The sequence below is a fragment of the Saccopteryx leptura genome, chromosome 11 (genome assembly GCF_036850995.1).
Source record: "Saccopteryx leptura isolate mSacLep1 chromosome 11, mSacLep1_pri_phased_curated, whole genome shotgun sequence".
Taxonomy (NCBI): Eukaryota; Metazoa; Chordata; class Mammalia; order Chiroptera; family Emballonuridae; genus Saccopteryx; species Saccopteryx leptura.
In genome coordinates, this window is record NC_089513.1 from 75,711,383 (window position 1) to 75,736,939 (window position 25,557).

General features: G+C 45.2%; 1 protein-coding gene across 2 annotated transcripts; it reads left to right on the forward strand.

Moving 5' to 3' along the window:
• Positions 1–1,111: 1,111 nt before the first annotated feature.
• Positions 1,112–25,522, forward strand: LRRC39 (leucine rich repeat containing 39). Of its 2 annotated transcripts, none has more exons than XM_066353629.1 (9): positions 1,112–1,447; positions 5,743–5,933; positions 11,663–11,768; positions 13,337–13,493; positions 14,400–14,536; positions 18,088–18,233; positions 18,971–19,123; positions 20,952–21,091; positions 25,367–25,522. In XM_066353629.1, exons 2-9 carry the CDS (start codon positions 5,821–5,823, stop codon positions 25,420–25,422), a joined length of 1,008 nt encoding a protein of 335 aa, XP_066209726.1. In that variant the 5' UTR covers positions 1,112–1,447; positions 5,743–5,820; the 3' UTR covers positions 25,423–25,522. The 2 variants fall into 2 exon arrangements, with proteins under 2 accessions (XP_066209726.1, XP_066209725.1); XM_066353628.1 differs by lacking the exon at positions 1,112–1,447 and adding an exon at positions 3,038–3,286.
• Positions 25,523–25,557: the final 35 nt, after the last annotated feature.

A 25,557-nucleotide genomic window follows, 5' to 3' on the forward strand; every position in this document is an offset into this window, starting at 1 on the left:
ATGGAGCCATCCTCAGTACCTGGGCCAACTTTGCTCCAATGGAGCCTTGGCTGCAGGAGGGGAAGAAAGAGACAGAGAGAAAGGAGAGGGGGAGGGGTGCAGAGCAGATGGGCGCTTCTCCTGTGTGCCCTGGCTGGGAATCGAACCCGGGACTCCTGCACTCCAGGCCGACGCGCTGGCCGGCAAGCTGTCTTTTACAGGAGATTCCCAGGCACTCCTGTAGCCACTCCTTGTCACCTGGCCTCTTTCTCCTGTGCTCCCTTGCCATCACCGTGCGCTCAGCAGAGGTTTGGCGACCTCTGTCCCCCGAGGTCCCCTGAGCAGTTCCCTCTGTATCCACTCGCCTCCTGAGCTCTAGGCACTTGTTTTCACTCTGAGCATCTCGAGGTCACCACGCACTTCAGCGACATCAGACAGACCAGGTCAGTTCTGAACTCCACATGCCAAGCCCAACATGGCTCACGTTGTCACGGTTTGCCCGTCAGAATAAGCCCGGGCTCTTTCCTGTGACAGGACGCATCACCGTTTAAGCGCACACCGCAGGGAGCATGACCCCTCGATGTTTGCAAGCTCAGAATGAAACAGAAACAAATCTGCGGTGAGGCAGTCCCACCCAGGACCGAGCATGGGGTTCCCAACCCCAGCGGACGCACCTGCCGGTCAGACCCGTGCGAGGGGACTCCAGGCCAGTGTGCTCGAACCCTGCGGGAGCGTTTGGGGACCGTCCAGAGGATTGCCGCAAAGACAACAGGAGCACAAAGGGACCTGCTATATCGGGCTCTTCCTGAGCGCCGGACTAGGCAATGCGATCGTGGGGGTGGGGTGGGGAGGGTTAGATACCAGGGGAGAGGCGGGACAAAGAAGGACCTGACCCGTGCTCATCTCAGGCCCGGGAAACACAGCCACCCCGTCCCCACCTACACACGGTCCCCACGAGCAGTCCTACGCTGTGAGCCCCGCCTACCCTGTTGAGCTTGAAGTTTACTGCAAGAAGCTTCTACCTATGTCCTTATGTGTGTAGTAAATAGTTATAAAAAAAAAACGTGGAGAGAGAGCAAAGTCCTAAATGGGATAGTAGTTCTAAAAATGTGGGTTAAAAAAATTTAAAAAAGGAAAGTTAAAAAAAAAAATCAAGGTTATACAGTCTGTATATCAGTCACAAGAGTTCAATCATCTGGAAAATCCTAGCGAGTTAATATCCTGGAAAAATGCAGCGAGAGAGCCAAGTGCTGGGGCAAAGGTGAGTGATGTGGGTGGCAGGCGTAACCGAGGTCATGCAGAGTGCAGGGACGACCTTGACTAACAACTGGGAACCTTAGAGACCCACGTGGGACAGAGAGCAGGCCCTGGGCGAGGCGGCCGCACTAACCACGCTGCGAGCCTGGGGCCTCGCGGATGGTTCAGGAGCCGGGCCTCGGTTCCGGTTCCGCTGCGTGTCCAACACAAGGTCAGGAGTGCAGCTGTGTGGGTTCCAATGTTGCTTGGACAGAGCGGGACAGACTGTCACAGGGGTGGCGTGATTTTTCTTTTAAACAAAAACCTCCTCTGTCATTACGGCACCTGATGCCCTAAAATGTCTGTGACTATTAGCAATGTAGACATGTCAACGCAGGGCATTCCGATTTTCACAGAGCGGTATCACTTCCACATCATGTCTCTTTCTGGGTTTGTAACCAAACCAAAAATACAGTCTTCTCACAATCCCATCTTTCCAGATATTAAGGGTTCCGCATCACACTTTTGTGGAAATGTGAAAAAAGTAATTATTGTAGTTGCCTTTTGAAATGTAGACAACCTATCCTCAAAGGTTGGGACTATGGCCCAGGAAGAAAGGATTAGGCAGTGAATGAGTTTAAAAGGCAGAATGGCTTTTATTTCTGTAGAACCAAAAAAAAAAAAAAAAAAAGAAAAGAAAAGCAGTAAATAAAAATAAAAGCCAAAGGACCATACCTTTTAAAGTTGTTATGTGGCCAAAAATATCTCACTCAACGTACAGGAAACTAGTGCAATTTTTGTGTCATGATTTGGTGCGTGTGCTCCTGGTGGTATTTTTTCTCTTGCTTTGTTTTTCTTTTGAGGCAAGACTATCCTGGCTTTTATTCTCTGTTCATCCAGCGTAAGGTTTAAACGGCCCCAGGAAGTTGTATCATATGCTGATTACTACCGTTTGGGTTCTATCTTTCCCATGAGCGCTGTCTTTGCATAACGGGAAAGACGATGACAACCACATCATTCCTAACGTATTTTGCTTGCTAACAGGCACATTGGTTGCTTAGACTGACAGCATAATTTTCTCCAGTGAGGATTTTAAAAATAATTTCCAGTGAGCTTCTAACTTCTGGCCAATTGTTAGTAAGTGCTAGAATGAATGGTTTTCATATAATACGTGCTTGTGCCTCCACTGTTGATCGGTTTAGGGAAATGATGTGTTTCTACATGTGTGCGTGCGTGTGTGTGTATGTGTCTATAAAAAACGACAATGTCGGATTCTTTTAACTGTATAAATTCACAGACCATCTCTGGAAGGGCACACGAGTAACTAGCAACAGTGATTGCCTTCAGAGGTGAAAATTAAATGGCTGGAGGGAGACAGCGGAATTACCTTTTGAATTTTGCTCCATGGGCATATCTTACCAATTGAAAAAAAAGGTAAATAACTTTTTAAAGAACCAGGAAATAACTCCCACTATGCAAAGCTGAAGAGATCAAGGTTGAGAGAGATTAAATTTGAAGCTCCTGTGACCCCTACTTCCCACCCACCTTCAGTTTTCTTTTCTTTTTTTAGATGTACCTGTGCCTTTAGTTTAACTAGTTAAAAGATCAATAATTTCCTAGGTAGGGTTTTGTTACAGCATATATCCTATTTCCAAGTTTCTCTGCTTGGAACAGAGTCATTAAATTCTCTTAAATATTCAAAGTGCGGAGGTCAAGAAAAGCGGAAGGGCTTTTGGAAGGGATCATTTTTCAGGCTCTTAGGAAGAGGCACGCCTGCTCACGTTACGATGCCTATGCCTGCGGGTCACCAAGCTGCCGTGACTGAAGGCGCCAGCGTACATTATCAGCTGACCCTTCGCAGGGATGCCCCACGTGATCCTGGCTATTCTCAGCTTTGCCTGTGCGCTAAATTTAGAACTAGGCTGACATTACCATTCACTTGGTGACAGTCTGACCCAGGACTTGACTCACTCGGAGCCCCACGGGAAACATCTCTGTGCTGTACACACTCTTAGCTGCTAATCGCTAGCTTGGGGCTTGGCTTGTCAAGCTTCTGCAGCCACCAACGATGGTAAGTCTTTTCTTTTTAAACTTTTTTCCCCCATTCTTCCCATATAAATAAGTTGCTGCCGATGCCTATACTGTGGCTGTGTGTGCTAGAATATACCACTAAGCTAGGAACTGGATTTAGAAGTCTCTTTGCGGGTTCGTGGTCACGCACGTCATTGTCCTTCCCCGGAAGACGGATGACCCCTCCAAGTTAGGAAGCATTGGTTTGGAGACGCTATTTCTTTCTTTTGACTTTGGGAAGCTGACTTTCCCGGGGCCGTGTCATTGCCATCCTAGCTCCGCTGCCAAGGCACGTGCTTGTCTGTCAAGGTAACGATGGAGGCAGGGACCACGAACCTATGCCAGAAGCAAAAATACAGGCATCGTTACTGACCCGTCTGCCTCCAAGGTAAAAACTGGTCTCTGCTTCGGGAAAGGGAAGCTGGCCCGACGGTTACCGGTGGACGAGAAAATGAATTATTAGCCCATGTGTGTCTAGTAAAATACACATTTGCCTGTGGATACTTGGGATGTAAAAAGAACACTTGATTGTTTGATAAGCAAATAATTCAAACGTGCTCCACGCTGAGACAAACTGTAGGTTGACTGTGATATACTCGGGCAAGTTGGATTATCAGCGCGCGTATCCCAAGGTTTCTAAATGCCGAGAGATCTTGCCGTCTGCTCCCATGTAGGGTCTGCAAGCGTTGCTTAGAAATAGAGACCCGCTCCTAATGATTTTCTGCCTCTTGGCAATGATATATCAGTCCTGAAACTTTAAACTTTTTCCCTCTGTTATTCAACTCCCTCTCTGTCTTGGTCTCTTTCACCACATATAGTGCATGCTTTTACTTAAAAGAAATTGATTATTTACAGGTGGTTAATAATGTAAAGCAACATTATGTCCCCCATCTCTCCCTATCACCCTAGAAGTAACATTTTAACTATTTTGGGATTTAGTTTTCAGTGGTTTTCTCCATGTTTCCTTCTCTTTTTTTTTTTTTTTTTCCAAAGACAGTGTCATGCTATTTTTTTGTTCAAGTTAGACATTATCCACGGAGCTTCAATATGGAAGATGACGGTAGTGTTCTCTTAATACCTCCTAGAGTTTTTGGCCTATTTCCAGTGCCTCTCTCGATTACATTTATAACATTAAACTAAAGGATGATTATTTCTACGTCGTTTCATAAGTATCCACGATATCTATTGGCTCCTCACTTGAGCACCAAGAAGATAAAAAACAGGATTTCAGAAAGCATGTTGCTTATAATAGCACAGATCTGAAACCCAAATACCTGCATTCATCAGGTGGGTAAGTAAGCTGTGGCATAGTCACAGAGTTTAGAGATCAAGGCATATCAGTTTATAAAGGCCGTTCCTTCTTTATGGAGCTATGTGATTTCCCACGATGTGGGTGGACTATCCTTTACTGGCAGAAAGGATGTGGGTGGACTCTCCTTTACTGGTGGAAAGTTATGTTGTTTCCAATCTTTTGCTGTTATGGAAAACACCGTGCTGAAGAACTTTGCAATGCATTGTTTTGCAATGGAAAAAACATCTGCGGTATAAACTCCTGCAAGTGCGAATGTGCATTTGTGTGTTTGATAGCTATTACCAGCTTCCTCTCCACCGAAAACATGACAGCAACATTTGGTGCCACTTCCGGGGACAGGAGTGCACACCTGTTCCCTATGCCACTGCGAAGTCCCTTCTCCCTTCCTTTTCCAAACTTCCTGTTTACTTCCCTTGCATTCCAGGATAATGCTGAGTGGACGTGGTGGAGTGGACATCACTGACGTCCTGATTGTGGGAGGAAAACCATTCAGTTAATTGTGAATCAAATGCTTTCACTATTGTTAATATCGCTAGGTGAAAAAAACCAGTGCCCTAATTTGTAAGGCAAAGAGCCTTCCCTGAACCGGATCTACCATAATTTGCATAACCATTCCCCTGCGGTTATTTTCTTCTTGTTTCTGAGATTCGGGTCACAGTTCTCAATATCCCATCTGTTCATTGGCAACTTATTTCACCCAAGAGCAAATAAATCCCAATATATTACCCCTTCGTTGAATTCCAGCTTAGTTTATATGTCCATTTTTAACCATTTTCCTATCACTGGACGTGCAGATGACCTGCAGGTTCTGATTACTGTGAATCACATAGTATCGGAGCAAGTGCACTTGGCATCACTCCCTGGTTCTGCCACCTATTAGATATGAAACCTTGAACAACTGCCCAACTTCCTGCAGGCCCAGTTTCCTTATCTGTACTTCAGAGACAATGAAAGTACCCATGTCGTAGTGTTTTTATGAGGATGATTGGGTGAGAGGTGGCCCGTGACGTGTACTAATAGTTTGGGGAACAGGAAAAGTGTTGAACAAGTACAAGCTATTAGGATCATTCCTATGGTACTCGATAAACATTCTGAAATACATGGATTTTTTTTTCTCTCCCCCTCTCCCACCCGCGGACAATCAGGTCCTTTCTGAGATGGCATCTGTGGCAGCTTTTTAGAACCGAATGAAGTTGGTGACTCTGTGACAATGTGGAGAAATCATGTCAGAAAATGTGGTTTGTGCCGGGGCTGTCAATGCTGTGAAGGAACTTTGGGAAAAGAGAATCAAGACGCTCAGTGAAGACCTGAAGCGAGAGAGGGAATTTCACCAGAGGTAGGCTGTCGCCCGCTTGGGATTTTGAATTAGTGAAACCTCAGAGCATCGCTATAGAAAAGAGCACTTATTAAATGCTTTGTTATTGCCTTGGCTGGCTAGTTCAGCGTTAGAGCATCGGCCTGGCGTGTAGAAGTCCTGGGTTCGATTCCCAGCCAGGGCACACAGGAGAAGCGCCCATCTGCTTCTCCACCCCTCCCCCTCTCCTTCCTCTCCGTCTCTCTCTTCCCCTCCCGCAGCCAAGGCTCCATTGGAGCAAAGTTGGCCCGGGTGCTGAGGATGGCTCTATGGCCTCCACCTCAGGCACTACAATGGCTCCAGCTGCAGCAGAACAACTGCTCAGATGGGCAGAGCATCGCCCCCTGGTGGGCATGCTGGGTGGATCCAGATCAGGCACATGCAGGAGTCTGTCTCTCTGCCTCTCTGCTTCTCACTTCAGAAAAATACAAAAAGAAAAAAAATAATAAGTGCTTTGTTATTGAATTTCATGGAGAGTATCATTTATAGAAACCTCACTATATACCCAAAGTAACCACCCGGCTCAATTAAGGGTGGCCATGTGATGGGGACTCAGAAAATACAAGTGTCTGTGTGTGAAAATCGCAGCGTCAAAGCTGGATTAGTACCACTTTGTTTACTTTTCAGTGATTGTTGGCTCAGTATCGTACACTCTAGGATCTAACACATCTGGTGGAAGGTTCTGTCGATTCTCACCTGTTCAGATGGCTGTGAGTTCCAGCCAGGGTTCCTGCGAATCACCTGCTTCTTTGATTTGGGCTGTATTTAAATAGTTTGGCTCCCATGCCCTCTGCCTTCTTGGTAACCCCTTACTTTCCTCACTGAATGTCTCCAAAGTGTTTACCAGTTTGCAAGAATAACCCCCTGTCCTCCCCGACTCCTCATGACCCCTTTCCTCTGGAACAGAAAGTTGAACCCCAAATGGCTCAGACGCTAAGGAAGTCCTGGGGTCGGGCCATTCTAAACCTTCGAGAGCTTTGCTGAGTCCGCTTCTTTCATCGCCTTTCACTGCCGACCTCGGGTTCACGTCCCTCAGTGTCGCAGGGTGACGGGGACACTTCCAGGCATCACAGCCCAGCACCACTGTGTTGTTGGCTGAGTGGAAACTGTTTCTTTCTCTTTCCTCTCTATTGGCCAGGATTGGGTCACTTGTACCACCCCCTTCGCCGTTACCTTCTTGGGAACGAGACTGTGATTGATTTAGATATATGGAAACGTAGACCTGAGTTACTTGGGGAAGGTATAAACACCGGACAATAACTAGCATTCTCCCAGCAAAGAAGAGGTGGAAAGGGTTATTGGTTAGCAACTATGTGTCTCTGATAACTTTCTGTAAAACGCAGATCTGGAGGGGGAGGGGCCATTCTTCCCAAGGAAACCGATAACGTGAGTGCTGCTGACAACGGGAAGGGCGGCGGCCATTTATTGTGCACTCACTGTTTACTGTTTTATTTGCACTGTCTGGCTGAACCCTCTCAACGTGCTGAAACAGAGCTCCCCGGAGGTGGGTTAGGTGGCATTATGTAAGAAGGCAGCCAGAATGGTAGCGCCTTAAACAAGCCCGTTAGCAGTTCTGGGTAAAGCGATCCAGGAGCTGGAAGAGCGCGCCTCTGAGCCCCATATTCGGGCTTCTGCCCTGTTGCTCAGCTGTGCGTGGCTTCCATTCCTGAAGTCACCTCATGGCCCCAAATAGACACACACACACACACGGCAGCCATCATATCCGATTCTCTCTCTCTCTCTCTCTCTCTCTCTCTCTCTCTCTCTCTCACACACACACACACACACACACACACACACACACACACACACAGGCTTCTGCCCTGTTGCTCAGCTGTGGGTGGCTTCCATTCCTGAAGTCACCTCATGGCCCCAAATAGACACACACACACACACACACACACACACACACACACACACACACACACACGGCAGCCATCATATCCGATTCCAGCTAGCAGGAGAGTGCACTCACCAACTCTGCCGGCATCCCATTGGCCAAGGCGTCACGTGACCCATCTCTACCTGCAGGGGGGGGGGGCTAAAAGCCATTGTGCGCCCAGTTAAATTTAGAGGATTTATTATTGAGGAAGAAGAGGAGTCCCAGATCCCCAGGACACAATCGGACCTCTCCGCCACATATCCGTGCTATTATTGTCTCCATTTTCAAGGTGGAAATCCCGGAGGACGGGTCTCAGTAACTTGTCAAAGATCACATTGCTAATAAATGCGAGTGTGGCATTCACACTCGGGTCATCTGACTCTGTTGGCATGACATTAACCTCACGTCTTTCGTTCCCCTGGATTGGCTCTGTGTATAGAGAGAGCTACTCGCCCGAAACCTCTTATGTTTATATTAACACAAGTCGGGTAAATTTGACTTAACAATCCTCTTCATAACCCCTGCTTACTTTTAAAACAGCAGTCAGGAATGAGGACTTGGTTCTAAGCTCCTGAATGCCACTTATTACGCATGTCTAGGTAGGAATCGCTTCACTTCGGCAGCTCAGTGTGCTGTCTGTACAAGAGTGGGGAGTGGGCATTATTCCCCCTATTGTGTCTTCTTTTTCCGGCTTCGTGAGTAGATTGGGATTGGGAAGGAGGATCACCTATTAGTGAAATGTCAGTTCCAAAAGTTATACACACCCCTGTGACCATTCAGAGTGGGTCTGGCCTCTGCCTGCTTAGCTCAGGGACCTTAGGGTCAGCCCCTTGGGACACTCATTTATTTATGCACCACGCTGACATGCACCTGCTGTGAGCCCATGGGATGCTAAGGATACACCATCCCCAAATTGCGCCCCTCAGGAGCCAACAGAGAAGACCCTGCTAACAGCTATAATTAGTATAGGCCATATGAGAGTTTTCTGACAATTTTTAGGGAGGAAAAAAAAATCAGAGATCGTTTAAGAAATTTAGGGGGAAAATTCCACCTTTTTTATTTTATTTTTCTCTCACCTAGACCAAAATCAGTTCCTAGCTCTACGATCTTGACTAGGAATTTGCAAAATGTGGCCTTTCAAGGCGCTGTTCCCTTAATCTTAAAACAATCTCATTGTAAAAATTAATTGGATAGCGTTATAACACTTGCTTTATGGTGAAATGAAGTCCAGGCCATCTCAAAAGTAAACTATATAGACTTAAAAACCTGTAGTATTACTAAAGAAATAATAAGCAGACAACCACAGCTGATGCCAGATGGTAAGGCGCTGGCACTCCGTTTGGAGTGTGGCAAAGAAACTGATTGCTAGAAGAAGGGGGGAAAAGGCTAATGGGAAAAAAATCATAGAATTTAAAAACCAACCAGCCGTAATCCAAAGAAAGGAAACGTTCGTTCTATTTTGTTCTGCTTTGACCAGAGCAGAGCTTCTCGAACTCAGAAGTGTGTAGGATTCGGCTGTCTCCCTAGTTGGTCGGGGTGGGGGGAGGAGGGCTGGGACTCTGGGTGTCTAACAAGCTCCAGGGATGCTGCTGCTAGATCACAGCACGGCAGGGCAGTAAACAAAAGAAGCAACAGGTCTCTAACAGGCAAGCGGTGGAAAGAGTAAGGATGTAACACTGAGTGCTTCTTGTCTCAGCTAAATGGGGCTAACATTTTAGCTCCAAAAGCCTAGAGTTTAAAGGCTTCTGAAGCCACACTGCCCTGAAGACACTAAGAGGTGGTGTGACAATGTCTGGGAAAGGCTTTTTAGACTATAATAAAAGGGATTTTGAGGAGGTGGGAAATTTCTATCGAAACTTGAATGGACGTCAAGCTTGAAATAAGCAGCGTAGGAATTAATACTAGAAAGACTAGAGTTGAAAGTGACCTTAGACATCAGTGTGAGATGACTTTCCCAAGGTCACCAAATTATGTGGTACATTCTGGACGTAGACCATAGACATTCAGGGCCAGAAAGAATTCAGGAATCATCATAGAGATGAAAATAGACTTGTCCGATAATAACCTCATTATAAACTCATAAAAGGGGACCTTTTTATTTGGCTTATGAGGGATCTTGATCAATTCATTAACCGAAGTTAAAGATTAGGGAGTAAGACAGTTGTATTGTCATTTAATCTTGCTCTGAAATACATATTTCTCTTGATGAGTAGAAGCAATTAATAATCATTATGGCTACTGTTTGAATAGTTCTATTCTTATAAAAAGTGATGTGACTGAAGAGATGACGTTATACATTTTGATTTTTATTTTTTTATTTTTTATTTTTTACAGAGACAGAGAGAGAGTCAGAGAGAGGGATAGATAGGGACAGACAGACAGGAACTGAGAGAGATGAGAAGCATCAATCATCAGTTTTTCATTGCGACACCTTAGTTGTTCATTGATTGTTTTCTCATATGTGCCTTGACCATGGGGCTACAGCAGACCTAGTAACCCCTTGCTCAAGCCAGCGACCTTGGGTCCAAGCTGGTGAGCTTTTTGCTCAAACCAGATGAGCCCGTGCTCAAGCTGGCAACCTCAGGGTCTCGAACCTAGATCTTCCACATCCCAGTCCGATGCTCTATTCACTGCACCACCACCTGATCAGGCACGTTATACACTTTGTTTCAGTTACCCACACCCATCAGTCTGGAAGGCCACACGCATCAACATTGCCACAGTCCCCTGGTTAACAGAATAAACTTTAGGCAAGTAGCAGACAAAAATACACCGACTCTATAGAAATATATTGCTCACAAACACTAGGGGATATTTTATTGCTTCATATTCATTTTGAAATACCCCCTAAATTTTGTGAACAGTATATTTTGCAAACACAAACATATAGACAGTAACTATTGTACTCTTAGAGCAGGGGTCAGGAAACTTTTTGGCTGAGAGAGCCATGAACGCCACATATTTTAAAATGTAATTCCGTGAGAGCCATACAATGACCCGTGTACGTTAAGCATTATCCAATAAAAATTTGGTGTTGTCCCGGAGGACAGCTGTGATTGGCTCCAGCCACCCGCAACCATGAACATGAGCGGTAGGAGATGAATGGATTATAACACAATGAGAATGTTTGATATTTTTAATGTTATTATTTTTTTATTAAATATTTGTCTGCGAGCCAGATGCAGCCATCAAAAGAGTTGCATCTGGCTCGCGAGCCATAAGTTCCCGACCCCTGTCTTAGAAATATTGAGGTTTCTGTTTATTAAAATAAAACTTTTTTTTTTTTTTTAGTGAGAAAGAGAGAGTGAGAGAGAAAGAAGGGCACACAGACAGGAAAGGATAGAGATGAGAAGCATCAAGTCATAGTTGTGGCACCTTAGTTGTTCGTTGATTGCTTTCTCATATGTGCCTTGACCTGGGAGCTCCAACTGCACCAATGACCCCTTGCTCAAGCCAGAAACCTTGGGCTTTAAGCCAGCAGCGACCTTTGGGCTCAAACCAAAAACCCATGAGGTCATGTCTATGGTCCCACACTCAAGCTGGCGACCTTGGGGTTTTGAATCTGGGTCCTCAGCATCCCAGGTCAATGCTCTATACACTGTGCCACTACCTGGTCAGGCTGATGGGCCAGGATGCTGAGGACCCAAAGTGAATGCTATATATATATAGCATTGTTATGCATGTAGATATATATATATAAAAGTGAATGCTATCTTTTCTCAGCCTTTTGGCTAAGACCATGTTAGTATCTGCTCTTACCTGTTTAATGTATGAGTGAACACTGCCTATGTCATTACCTGTGAGCTAAAATGACTCCCTGGTCTCCCAGGCTCGTACGGATCTGGGAAGAGCGAGTCAACCTGACCAGGCTGAAAGAAAAGGTCACCAGGGAAAACGGAAGAGTGATTCTGAAGATAGAAAACGAGGAATGGAAGGTACGCTTTCCAAGGAACGTTTGGTTTTCTACATTTTGCTTTTTTGGAGGAAAGTTGAGAGAATGATTCTGAGACTGTGTCATTACAACTGGAAGAGTTAGATGATTTTAATAATACACCCAAATGAATTTGGACAACACGAACAACTGAGAAGAAACAACGTCACATTCTTCGTGTGTGCAAAAATTCAAATTGCTTCCACTCTGCCTAAGCTTACGTCATTTGAAGTACTTCTTCTACGAATCCTTTTAATAATTTCTCATTTTCCATAGAAAGATGACCATCTGCCTAATAAAAATTCTATAGCTTTTCCCAAACAAATACTCAGTTAAAACTTCACCAGATGGAAATAAATATTAACTTTTTCCGATTTGCATCTCCCTCTCTTTTCTCTCTCCCACCACCACACACAAACACACACACTCAGGCACACATGTGATTGCATCCACACATACAAACTGCTTGATTCTATGAGGTGTTCTCTAGTTTTTCCAAGGGCCTCCACCCCTTGGGTCAGTGTTGTTATGCATGTAGGTATATTTAGCTTGGGGGTTAACTCCTTTATTCTCTCTTTTGACTATTTTAGGCTGAAAGGGAAAAGGCAGAGACTTTAAGATAGCTAAAAATTCTAGGATTCTTACATTTAAAAAAAATCCTCTTTAAAAACTTTTATAAAATACTTCAAAACCAAAGGGAAAGAAAAATATGAATTATTTTTTAAAAATTCTTTTTAAAATCAGTTTTTATTTTCCAGTTACAGTTCATGTATATGAATTAAGTAGGTGATTTATTTAATCAAGTAATCATTAAAACGATTTTCTGGTTTCTCTATGATTTCAACTAACCTCCATATTCTCATTGTCAATAAGATAAGTACCCCAGGAAAGCCCAATACAACAGGTTCTTTGGGACACAGCTCTCTGTGTGTGTACTATTGACCAAAATATACTGGGTTTTTTGTTTTGTTTTGTTTTTGTATTTTTCTGAAGCTGGAAACGGGGAGAGACAGACTTCCGCATGCACCCGACCGGGATCCACCCGGCACGCCCACCAGGGGGCGATGCTCTGCCCCTCCGGGGCGTCGCTCTGCCACAACCAGAGCCACTCTAGCGCCTGAGGCAGAGGCCAAGGAGCCATCCCCAGCGCCCGGGCCATCTTTGCTCCAATGGAGCCTTGGCTGCGGGAGGGGAAGAGAGAGACAGAGAGGAAGGGGGGGGGGGTGGAGAAGCAAATGGGCGCTTCTCCTGTGTGCCCTGGCCGGGAATTGAACCCGGGACTTCTGCACGCCAGGCCGACGCTCTACCACTGAGCCAACCGGCCAGGGCTGGGTTGTTTTTTTGTTTTTTGTTTTGTATTATTATTGGGGTTTGACGGTTTAGCAAAAAATAAAAACAAATAATTAAATAAATGAAACAAAGTACTTAGAAACAAACCACTTGAGAAAAAAACATACTCCACGTCCCTCTGCAAAGCACAGCATCCCTAGACAGTCCTCCTTCAGTGAGGCACGACAGCCGGGTAATGTAGGCAACACCGTGACTTGTCATTTCTTTTTTCCTCGGGTTCAGAGTCTGCCTTCCTCTCTGCTGAAACTGAGTCAGCTGCAGGAGTGGCAGCTGCACAGGACCGGCCTGCTGAAAGTCCCTGAGTTCGTCGGGAGGTTCCAGAACCTCATTGTGTTAGATTTGTCTCGGAACACGATTTCAGAGATCCCCCGAGGAATAGGTAAGGGCGGCTGCTTTTACCCCGTGCGCCGTTTTACCCTCCTTGAGCTGTGCTTGTCACGAAGACGTCGGTTGGCTCTGTGGAATCAAGATCTCATCACCACGGAGCCCTGAGCCTTGAGAAAAATGTCAACATCTCCTCTACACCGACGCCCTGGGGGCAATCCAAGCTTCTGAATCAGGGGTCCCCAAACTTTTTACACAGGGGGCCAGTTCACTGTCCCTCAGACCGTTGGAGGGCTGGACTATAAAAAAAAACTATGAACAAATCCCTATGCACACTGCACATATCTTATTTTAAAGTAAAAAAACAAAATGGGAACAAATACAATATTTAAAATAAAGAACAAGTAAATTTAGATCAACAAACTGACCGGTATTTCAATGGGAACTATGCTCCTCTCACTGACCACCAATGAAAGAGGTGCCCCTTCCGGAAGTGCAGCGGGGGCCGGATAAATGGCCTCAGGGGGCTGCAGGCGGCCCGCGGGCTGTAGTTTGGGGACCCCTGTTCTGGATTCACCGAGGCAATGCAGGAGGGGTCATCCCTTTGAAAATGTAATTGTATCGCTCCTCAAACCAATATTGCTGGTTCAGTTCTTCCTCCGTGAAGGGGACAGGTTGAACGCAAGAAAGAAAATTAGATTTGGTAAAGGAGGAATAAAAAACCCAAATGGAAAATTGGTCAGTATAAAGTACAGATGAAACAGAATGAAAAAAAAAATGTATTTTTTGCCTAAAGCACTGATAAAACCTTCCCCTTATCTGGGAAGCGTTAAGAACCTGACCAGCGTGGATTTATCAGTATGAAACTGGCGAGAAAGTTATGCTGTAAGACCTCATAACTGGAAACACTATTTTCTACCCACCTGCTGCTCTCTACTATGTATTATTTTTTTTCTTGTAGGACTGCTCACTCGACTTCAGGAACTGATTCTTAGTTACAACAAAATCAAGACTGTCCCCAAGGAGCTAAGTAACTGTGCCAGCTTAGAGAAACTGGAACTTGCGGTCAACAGAGACATCTGTGATCTTCCACAAGAGGTCAGAGACATACAAAGGCCAATGGTTCTATCCTCCACCTGCTGGTGGCTGACTTCTCTCAACGGTGTGATGGGTCAAAATAACACCGGTAAAGAAAAGCTATACATTCCATTTCAGGAAGTATTTAGAGAAAGCCCTTTCCTGTTATCTTTAAGTAAGATGCATTGTTTGAATAAGGGAGTCCTCTATTTAGCGTTTATAGATCACATAAAAAATACTTCTGTTATTGTCACAGGACTGACACCCTGTGTTGACTGGACTGTCATCTCTCTCCTTGAAGGCCAGAGTGAGTCTGACTTATTCCTACTCCCTGAGTTGAAGGCACAGCCTGGGTTGTAGTTGATATTGTCACCATAAAGCACAGACAATGTGTTGATAGAAAAACACTCTTTGGTTCACTCACTAGTTGGCTGTTACAGAGAGCTCAGTTTTGAGAGAGGTTCAGTAATAAGACATGAATTCTTCAGATTAGGAACAACTAACTGTTTCCTTTCCAGGAAAAGTAGCTTCCTGGGCTCCACCACGTACAAAGCAAAACAGCGGACTTGGAAAGCCTTCCAACTCTGGTTGGCGTTCTGATGATGTCTCGGTGTTGGTGAAAACCAAACAGAGCACAGCGATACAGACATTTGTGTTGCTTTTCAAATACGTTTGATGCTCTTAGAATCAGCAAAGGAAATTCCCACGGTGCCTTGCCTTGAAAGCAATGACCCTGCAAGGGGGAACGTTAAGAAAAACAGTAAAATTCATAATAAAATAGACGATTACCTTCTCCCACTGTATCTCGGTGAAAACATCCCTTTTCTTTTTTTCCAAACCAGTCAACATGTCGCCCGTAACTGTTGCTCTTGAAAGTGAAATGTGGTTTTTGTCCCTATATCTATCTGTTCTTCCAATAGTTCAATCTAGTGGAAAGTATGCATCTGTTTATGATGAAAATGAAGATCACAGGGACAATTTCTTTATACCAACAAGAGGACCAATCAGTATTTTATTTCTAATTTCTAATTCCTACGATTTTGTTCCTAGGATTGGTCTGGAGCCAAAAAGCTGTGTGAATTTGGCCATGCCTGTTAACTGTTCTTTTCCTTGCTTTCTTCACGTAGAGAAATAGGTTTTACTAGAGCAAATATTGAGCTGAGATCTTGAGTCTGGGGTCATTTCCAAGGCTGGCCTCTCAGCAGCTGGTGGCCTTGAACACGCCACTTAATTGGTTTCCACATGTGCAAAATGAAGACCGTTTGACTATAGTAGTCTTAGCATATTTTCACTCTTCCAACATCCGAGTGGTCTAGTAGCCCCGAGAAGTCAGCGATAGGAGGCTTACCTCTCAGCCCTGACGTTGCACACACTCGAGATACAAACATTTATGCTGATTGTGAAAACAATCTTCTTGTACTCCATTCTGAGCCATTTCAAATATGTAAAAGTTTGAAGACAGATTTTGAAAAGGGCTAGAATTCTAAAGCTGGAGAAACCTCAGCTAGTAGTAGATGGAACCTTTCTGCTCTTTTTGGCCCACAGCACACTGGATTGGTGCATTTTTTCTGTGCTAAAAGTTGTGGGTTCTGAAAATGCCCTGATACAGAATAAAACATAGAGCTTGCCTAGCCGGGTGGAGAGGTTTTATATGAAAGTGAGCGGAATCCTCACACCCTGAAACTGTCACTGCTCTTCTACGGAAAGAGGGGTGAAATTTTATGGCTTTAGCTTTCATGAAAATTAGGCTCGCCTTATAGCTGTATCTTTCTAGTCACATGACCTCTCTAAGCCATTCTGTCCATAAAACAGAGATAAGGTAAAGCTGATGTCAGAATTTTCCATTAATTTAAATAAGGTCTGATGATGAAGGACTCATGTACTCCCCTCTTTTTCAAATTAGGGGAGCAAGATAACTAAAGGGCTATTTTATTGATTGATTGATTGATTGATTTTAAAAGATTTTATTTATTGATTTTTACAGAGAGAGAGAGAGAGGACAGAGAGAGGTAGAGGGGAGCGAGAAGTATCAACTCGTAGTTGCTTCGCTTTTGTTGTTCATTGATTTCTTGTCGTATGTGTCTTGACCGGGCAAGCCCAGGGTTTTGAACCGGTGACCTCAGCATCCCAGGTCAGCGCTCCATCCGCTGCGCCACCATAGGCCAGGCTAAGGGGCTATTTTAAAATGAATAAACTATAAGCATCAATGTGAAGCCACTTAAAAATATTGATACTGATATTGAGAAAGATAAAGAAAGATAAAGTCCTCGACCATAATCTTTAAATAATATTTAAGAGCATAAAAATATAAAAGTGTTTAGAAAAACGTATCTAATAGTAATGTATATAGATAGAAATCTATAGAAAACATATATTTATGTAGAGTAATAAAAGCACTGCAGAGGCCTGGGAGTGCTGGACTCAAGTTCAGGACAAGAGCTTCCTCTGGAGAGGAAGGGGGATGAGAGCCCAGAGGTGCAGTCATACCAATGTATTGTCTTTCTTTTCTTTTCTTTTCTTTTTTTTCTTTTCTTTTCTTTTCTTTCTTTTCCTTTCCTTTTCCTTCCTTCCTTCCTTCCTTCCTTCCTTCCTTCCTTCCTTCCTTCCTCCCTCCCTCCCTCCCTCCTTCCCTCCCTCCCTCCCTCTCTCCTTCCTTCCTCTCTCTCTCCTTCTTTTTTAAAAAAATATATTTTTCTAAAGTGAGAAGCCGGGAGGCAGTCACACAGACTCCTGCCTACGCCCGATTGAGATCCACTCAGCATGCCCACCAGGGGGCGATGCTCTGCCCATCTGGGGCGTTGCTTCGTTGCAACTGAAGCCATTCTAGCACCTGAGGCAGAGGCCATGGAGCCATCCTCAGCGCCTGGGGCCAACTTTGCTCCAATGGATCCTTGGCTGCGGGAGGGGAAGAGAGAGACAGAGAGGAAGGAGAAGGGGAAGGGTGGAGAAGCAGAGGTGTGTTTCTCCTGTGTGCCCTGGCCAGGAATGGAACCTGGGATTTCCACACGCTGGGCCGATGTTTTCCCTCTGAGCCAACCGGCCAGGGCCATATTGTCTTTCTTAACCTGAGCATACTGGTGTTTATTGTATTAGTCCTAATAAATTTTTGATGTTTTTATTTAAAAAATAGAGTTACTAAACAGTAAGTTCTATGACTGAGATAGCATAGGTATAGCATCAGGCACAAAGTAGGGGTGTTTCAATAAAAATATTATTTTGAATTTGGGCTTTCCCATACAAATCTCAACTCCTGGATGACATAAAGCATAAGATATGTTTACTGTAAGGGGAATATATATATATATATATATTCCCCCTGCCAGCCAGGTTCTGTTAACCTCAGAACTTGGTTATTTTGGAAAAAGCATTTTCTTAGAATAGGCAGACTTTCTACGAGAGAGCCTGTCGCTTTTCTGGAGGTTACTTAGGCTTGTTTTGATTTCACACACGCCGTGGATGACCGTGACGACATCGAGCCCGAGCCCGAGCGTAACGTGAGCAGTCCTCGGCGGGGAGCCATCCCCTTCCCCGTAGGGGTCCCTCGTGTTGAAAAGCCCCGCTTGCCTCTGCAGCTCGGCGCTCTGCCCAAGCTCACCCACCTGGACCTGAGCATGAACAGCTTCACCACGGTGCCCCCCGCCGTGCTGGCCATGCCGGCCCTCGAGTGGCTTGACCTGGGCAGCAACCAACTTGAACAACTCCCTGATGCTATAGAAAGGTAACATTCAGCGACTTTGCATGCCACCAACAGAGATGATGACATCATCAATGAGAAATGACAAACAAGACAAAGGGGACTCTGAACATAATTAATCACAATAGATACATCTAATTCTAACTGGGCTACCACTGAATAGACTGTTTTCATTTACTCCAGAAAAAAGTAAGACTGGCTACGTGACTTCCACAAATTGGCAAGAATTCGCCACCACAATAACCATGTGGCTTTAGTGCGTGCCAGGCACTTCTGTACACTTCACACATGGGCGAGGAGACACAGAGATGTTAGCTGAATTGCTCAGGATCATAGTCCGTGGGTAAGGCTAGGATTTGAACCTGGGTAGCATGGCCCCAGAGTCTGTGCTGTTAACCATATTCATACTAACTTCGCCTAAATGGGCATATGAGTAACTTCTGATTTTTCTCGTAAGACTAATTCAGATTAGATCACATTTACAGCAGTTCTCCTCGAAGAAATTCTACGAGAATAGTGAAGAACTCCAGAATACATTGATTTCATTTCTACCACCGCACGATGAGAGCCGGGCTCTGTAGAAATGAACTCCCCGATGCAGTTTCCGTAATGAGGTGAAGTCCATTAACTCAGTAGGCATATACTGATTAATGGAGATATTCTGAAAGGGGACATTTCTTTGATTTTCAAGTTAATACGAAGCAGGGTTTTCGTGTTATGTGTGATCGATTAATCGCAGAAAGCCCTCTCAATTCCCCTAGAATGCAAAATCTGCATACGTTGTGGCTGCAACGGAATGAAATCACGTGCTTGCCGGAAACCATCCGCAACATGAAAAGTCTGGGCACCCTTGTGCTCTGCAACAATAAACTGCAAGATATCCCAGCGTGCCTGGAAGAGATGACCAGCCTCAGGTAACACGTTCTCCACGCAAATCTGGCAGGCTCCTTTCCGGCTGCAGAACAAAGGAACGTAGAGAAATTACTATCACTGGATTTGGGTTCTCATTCATACAGACACAATCTTGTCCAACTTTGAAAGTCTGTAATTTATAGATAGGATTCACATATTACTGGTCTGAGTTATTCAAGAAAGACTCCATCAATTGAGAGCAGGGCTGGCATTGATCAACTTCCAGGAATGCCCTCTGTTGGTGACATTTTCATGAAAAATCTCACCTGTGACATAAAAACCAAAAAATAAAAAAAATAGTGAATGTTTTCCTTCTAAAGTACCACAAACGGACATGGGCGATTATGTTCAAGATAGAGCAAACATAACCTTTTACTAAGTTAATTACTATTAAACCTCCTTAGGGATCTTCTTTCCAAAATTCTAACTTCCTGACAGTGAATGTAAGACACAAGAATTCATACTGAATCCCACAATGTCCATAACAAAATCATCCATTCATTCATTCATTCGTTTGTTCACTCACTTATTCAGCAGCTACTAAGTTCTGTGCTAGGTGGCGAAGATACGATGATAAAAAGACACAAGGAAAAAGACACAAGGAAGTCTATAAAACAGGGGTCCCCAAACTACGGCCCGCGGGCCACATGCGGCCCCCTGCACTTCCGGAAGGGGCACCTCTTTCATTGGTGGTCAGTGAGAGGAGCACATTGACCATCTCATTAGCCAAAAGCAGGTCCATAGTTCCCATTGAAATACTGGTCAGTTTGTTGATTTAAATTTACTTGTTCTTTATTTTAAATATTGTATTTGTTCCTGTTTTTTTTTTGTTGTTGTTTTTTACTTTAAAATAAGATATGTGCAGTATGCATAGGGATTTGTTCATAGTTTTTTTTATAGTCCGGCCCTCCAACGGTCTGAGAGACAGTGAACTGGCCCCCTGTGTAAAACGTTTGGGGACCCCTGCTATAAAATATGCAGACTTTAAGTTCATGGCATTAACTGTTCAGAGGGTCCCTGGGCTTTAACGATGGTGCAAAAGTGATGTGCATAATCAATTACGTGAGATATTCAACACTACTATAAAGTTGGCTTTGTGTTAGATGGCTTTGCCCAGCTGTAGGCTAACGTACGTGTTCTGAGCATGTTTAAGGTAGACTAGGATGAGCTATCATATTTAGTAGGTTAGATGTACTACATACATTTTCTACTTATTTTCAAGTCAAAATGGCTTTATTGGAATGTAACCCGCCTGACCTGTGGTGGCGCAGTGGATAAAGCCTCGACCTGGAACGCTGAGGTCGCCGGTTCGAAACCCTGGGCCTCCTCGGTCAAGGCACATATAGGAAGCAACTACGAAGAGTTGATGCTTCCCGCTTCTCCCCCTCTCCCCCCTCTTTCTCTATCTAAAAAGCAATCAATAAAACAAAATTAAATTAAAATTCTTAAAAAAAAAAAATGGAATGTAACCCCACTGTTAAGCTGAGGCGCATCTGTGTAGTTGAGATGCATTGGACTTGCCCCTGGAAGTTCAACTGGACCACATTAAATACGTGCTATGAACTAACAGTTGCTTTGACAAGCTTTGAAAGAAAGTTTTCTACAACTAGCATTTTTTTTTCTCCTAGAAAAGAAACGTAAAGATTCTTGGGCTATATATATATACCACATCTCACCAAGATGTTCAGTTATTGAAAATAGCTAAAAAAAAAAAAAAAAGGAATTTAGAATATTATCATGCGCTATGTCTCCAGGGAAATAAGTGTATGCTTCTGTGGCATCTCTAAAAATCCCGTTGTTTTGTTTTGGTTTGTTTTGGCAAACTGCTAGGTTTGTCAACTTCCGAGACAACCCGCTGAAGTTGGAAGTGACGCTTCCTCCCAGTGAGAGCGCAGAGGAAGAAGAGGAACGGGAATTATTTGGCCTTCAGTTCATGCGCGCCTACATCCAGGAGGCACGGGGAGGAGCAGGTAGGACCTGGGGAAACACCCAGCCCCTCCGCGCACGGTTTATGGCCACTCCCTCCTGGGGAGGAGCAGGTAGGACCTGGGGAAGCACACAGCCCCTCCGCGCACGGTTTATGTCCACTCCCTCCTGGGGAGGAGCAGGTAGGACCCGGAGAAGCACCCAGCCCCTCGGCGCTCCTTCCGGCGGAGCTCGGTTTATGTCCACTCCCTCCTGGGGAGGAGCGGGTAGGACCCGGGGAAGCACACAGCCCCTCGGCGCTCCTTCCGGCGGAGCTCGGTTTATGTCCACTCCCTCCTGGGGAGGAGCGGGTAGGACCCGGGGAAGCACCCAGCCCCTCGGCGCTCCTTCCGGGGAGCTCGGTTTATGGCCACTCCCTCCTGGGGAGGAGCAGGTAGGACCTGGGGAAGCACACAGCCCCTCCGCGCACGGTTTATGTCCACTCCCTCCTGGGGAGGAGCAGGTAGGACCCGGGGAAGCACACAGCCCCTCGGCGCTCCTTCCGGCGGAGCTCGGTTTATGTCCACTCCCTCCTGGGGAGGAGCGGGTAGGACCCGGGGAAGCACACAGCCCCTCGGCGCTCCTTCCGGGGGAGCACGGTTTATGTCCACTCCCTCCTGCGTCGAGTTCTCCGTCTAGCTCACCTTTCCCGTCCCGCTCTGGTCTCTGGGCCGATGTTGCGGGAGGAAGAAAGAAAACCGGTTCGCACTTTTCACAAACCGGTTCCACCTGCACGTGGAGGGAGGAGACAGGTTTCTTTGGCTGAGGGCTTGGAGCCCACGCAAGCGGAGATGCAGTCCCTGCAGCTGTGCCCTCTCGTTCTGTCAGTTCGTCATGTATCAGTTTATGCCACCTTCCCTGCCATCTCCTCTTTTTCTACAATCAATAGAGAGAAAAAGAGGCTCTGCCCGGGGATGGAAAATATTAAGGGGAATATAGGTTTTTAACCAATGGTTAAAATGTGAAGTTTTGAGATACAGATTTCTATCAGTCTCTGATAATTTACAATTAAATCACTTAGGAAACTAAGGAAGGAAAGCCTTTAACTTTTTTTTTTTTAAGATTTTATTTATTGATTTGAGAGAGAGAGAGAAAGAAAGAAAGGTTGGGGCCCTGACCAGTTGGCTCAGTGGTAGAGTGTTGGCCCGGCATGTGGATGTCCAGGTTCAATTCCCGGCCAGGGCACACAGGAGAAGCACCCATCTGCTTCTCCCCCCTCCCCCCTTTCCTTTCTCTCTCTCTCTCTCTCTTCCCCTCCCACAGCCAATGCTCCATTGGAGCAAAGTTGGCCCCGGCACTGAGGATGGCTCCATGGCCTCTGCCTCAGGCACTAGAATGGCTCTGGTTACAATGGAGCATTGCCCCATATGGGCAGAGCATCGCCCCCTGGTGGGCATGCTGGGTGGATCGCAGTCGGGTATATGCGGAAGTCTGTCTGCCACCCTGCTTCTCAGTTAGAAAAAAATACAAAAAAAAAAAAAAGGTTTGGGGGTGGGGGAGGAAGAGTGGAAAGTATCAAGTATCAAATCATAGAAGTTGCTTCTCATATGTGCCTTGATCAGGCAAGCCTAGGGTTTCAATCTGGCGACCTCAGTGTTCCAGGTCTATGCTCTGTCCACTGCACCTCCACTGGTCAGGCAAGCCTTTAACTTCAATCAAGATGAGGGGAAGGACAAAGTGCACAATTTTTTGATTAAAAAAAAACTGAAACAAGAGTGTAGTCATAAAAACCCTGGTTTTATAATTCACTAAGATGTCAAAAGAGTTTTTCAGCCAAAAGGTGGATTTCAGTTACATCTCCAGACTGTTTCTTGAGAAAGAGTACAAGCTGAGCAAACAGTTCCGGAGCTTTTTCAACTAGAAGACATCGTTTTTGCCAGTACCCAAAGGAGGGTGTTTGCGCAGTGATTAGACATGATGCGGAGGACTGGTTGGAGTTGTGATGGTTTTGGAGAGCGTGGGATAAACAGACAGAAGACAGGTGTGGGGCTAGGCTTGATGGTTGAATGGAGATGAGAGAAGGGGGGATTCCAGGAAGAGTCTGCTTCTGGAGAGAGCGGCTGGGTGGCTGCGGATGCGGGCTTGGGCAGGACGGGGCTGGCGTGGTGGGCGGGGCCGGGCGAAGCAGGGAAGAGCTTCGGTTTTAACTCAGTGAACCTGGTGGCATGCCCGCGGGCCGTGCAGGGAGAGCTCGTGGCGGAGATGAACCTGACGTTCAGGAAGGGGTTTGCCGAGCCTGCCGATTCTGCAGGTCAAGGAGGAGCTGTGAGCACACCCCACGTGTCCCTCGGGCGGGATGTGTCACGGGAAGTAAACAGGGTTGGGGAAAAGTGCAGTTGACCTATGACTGGCACCGGGAAGGGCTAGCGTTCCTTCCCAGAAAGTACCTGGTACCCTTGTCGGAAGCGTATCATTAAGCTGAATGGGCCACCAGACTGTCATCAGTGTCACTCTTGTGTCTGTGTGTTATCTGGAACATAACTGATCATGCCTGCTGGAGAGTATCATTTGCTTCTGGGCATAAATTGTTGAATGATACAAAACAGATCCTATGATGCAAACTAGCATCTGTCCCACCCAGCCAATCAGGTTAATTATTGAATGATGTATTATCTTCATTTATGTTTCCTTGATTGGGGGCCATGAGTAACTAACTTGAAATATAACAAAACCACCTTACTTTAATAGTGTTTGACATAACACTTATAACAAGAGAAAAAGGTGAGAACTTCAAGACAGAATTAAACCAAGTCTGTTTATTTATTAAAAAGATACATGAACTAGTACTTTTCATAACAGTTCATATTTATTGAGAACATACTCTATGCTCTGAGTTGTTCTAAATATTTGACAGTCTCCCCTGATGTTCACAACTACCCTGTGAGGTTTTATTGCTGAGGGGACTGAGGCACAAAGAGATTGAGCAGCTTGTCCAAGGTCACAGGGAGCTTGCCCATGGTCACACAGCTGAGAGGTCACATGGCTGAGATTTGAACAGACAGTTTTACAAAACATAGGAGGTTAAACTAAAATAGAAAGATCAGCAATTAAAAATAGGCTAGGTGTCTAATTTATAATTCATGTAATCATACACCTACAATATAAAAAGTTACCAAATATCGTATCTAAAATGAGTAATTCTGAATCTTTGTCTTGGAAAATGTACTGATGATTAACTTTTTTTTTTTTACAAATAAAGGCAGAATAACTCGAGGATAAGATGGGGAAAGAGTTAACAGTCCTACCATCTGTTTGGCTTAATGCTCGCTTGTGCATAGAAATTGTTTGAGTTACCTGAGGCCTGAATGTGAGGTTTTCTTCTTTCACTATCTAATTTCCATTGTACTACAATTTTTTTTCTCAGACAAGAGAGAACATCCTTATATTTGTATTTATAGGTGTAAAAATGGCCTGTTAAAAGATAATTAGCCCTGGCCGGTTGGCTCAGCGGTAGAGCGTCGGCCTGGCGTGCGGGGGACCCGGGTTCGATTCCCGGCCAGGGCACATAGGAGAAGCGCCCATTTGCTTCTCCACCCCCCCCCCTCCTTCCTCTCTGTCTCTCTCTTCCCCTCCCGCAGCCAAGGCTCCATTGGAGCAAAGATGGCCCGGGCGCTGGGGATGGCTCCTTGGCCTCTGCCCCAGGCGCTAGAGTGGCTCTGGTTGCTGCAGAGCCATGCCCTGGAGGGGCAGAGCATCGCCCCCTGGTGGGCAGAGCTTCGCCCCTGGTGGGCGTGCCGGGTGGATCCCGGGCGGGCGCATGCGGGAGTCTGTCTGTCCCCGTTTCCAGCTTCAGAAAAATACAGAAAAAAAAAAAAAAAAAAAAAAGATAATTTCAACTTAATTTGTGAAGTAGGTTTGTAAGTGTCTTTTTGGAAGTTCTAACTAGATTATTATCCAATAAAATAAAAGCCCCTCCCCCCCCCTTGAAAACTCTCTTCAGTTTCAGTGTCTGCATGGACCGATTCTGGTAATATATAAATACAGGTATGACTCTGGAAATATGAAGGTGGATCTATACATTGATTGTAAAACATCTTTGAATCTGCTTGCCTAAGAAAAAAATCACGACAGATTATCCTTTCCAGGTCTGCATGGAAAGAAAAATCCATACAGAAGCCAAATTCTCAGATTGGCCCTTGTTAGAAACTGATAATCATTTCATCTCGAACTTGAGAAATAAAGTGTTACAGAAAGCCAAAGGACAGTGGATTTCCGCAGTTAACGCGGAAAGGAAGTGAATGTGTCATCAGTCACACGGTGACCTGTTGTGTGTGTTTCAGGTGACTCAGCCGGCTGTGTGACAATGACACCCGCCTCCGCAGACACAGACGGATAAAGACGCCGTGCAGAAGAGTACTTTGGGAGTTGGGTGAATTCTCTCAAGTTTGGACTTCTCAAGTGAAAAACACACACAAAGCTATATTAGCAAAGTTCAATGAGGCCACAATGTTTTGTTTTTTTCAAAGTTCGT

Bases quoted from the DNA above. Each gene is read 5' to 3' on its own strand.
- LRRC39 (XM_066353629.1), top strand. From the start codon at position 5,821: ATGTCAGAAAATGTGGTTTGTGCCGGGGCTGTCAATGCTGTGAAGGAA. The intron at 5,934-11,662 runs GTAGGCTGTCGC...CTGGTCTCCCAG, and splicing joins GAGAGGGAATTTCACCAGAG to GCTCGTACGGATCTGGGAAG. The intron at 14,537-18,087 runs GTCAGAGACATA...TTGCCTCTGCAG, and splicing joins TCTGTGATCTTCCACAAGAG to CTCGGCGCTCTGCCCAAGCT.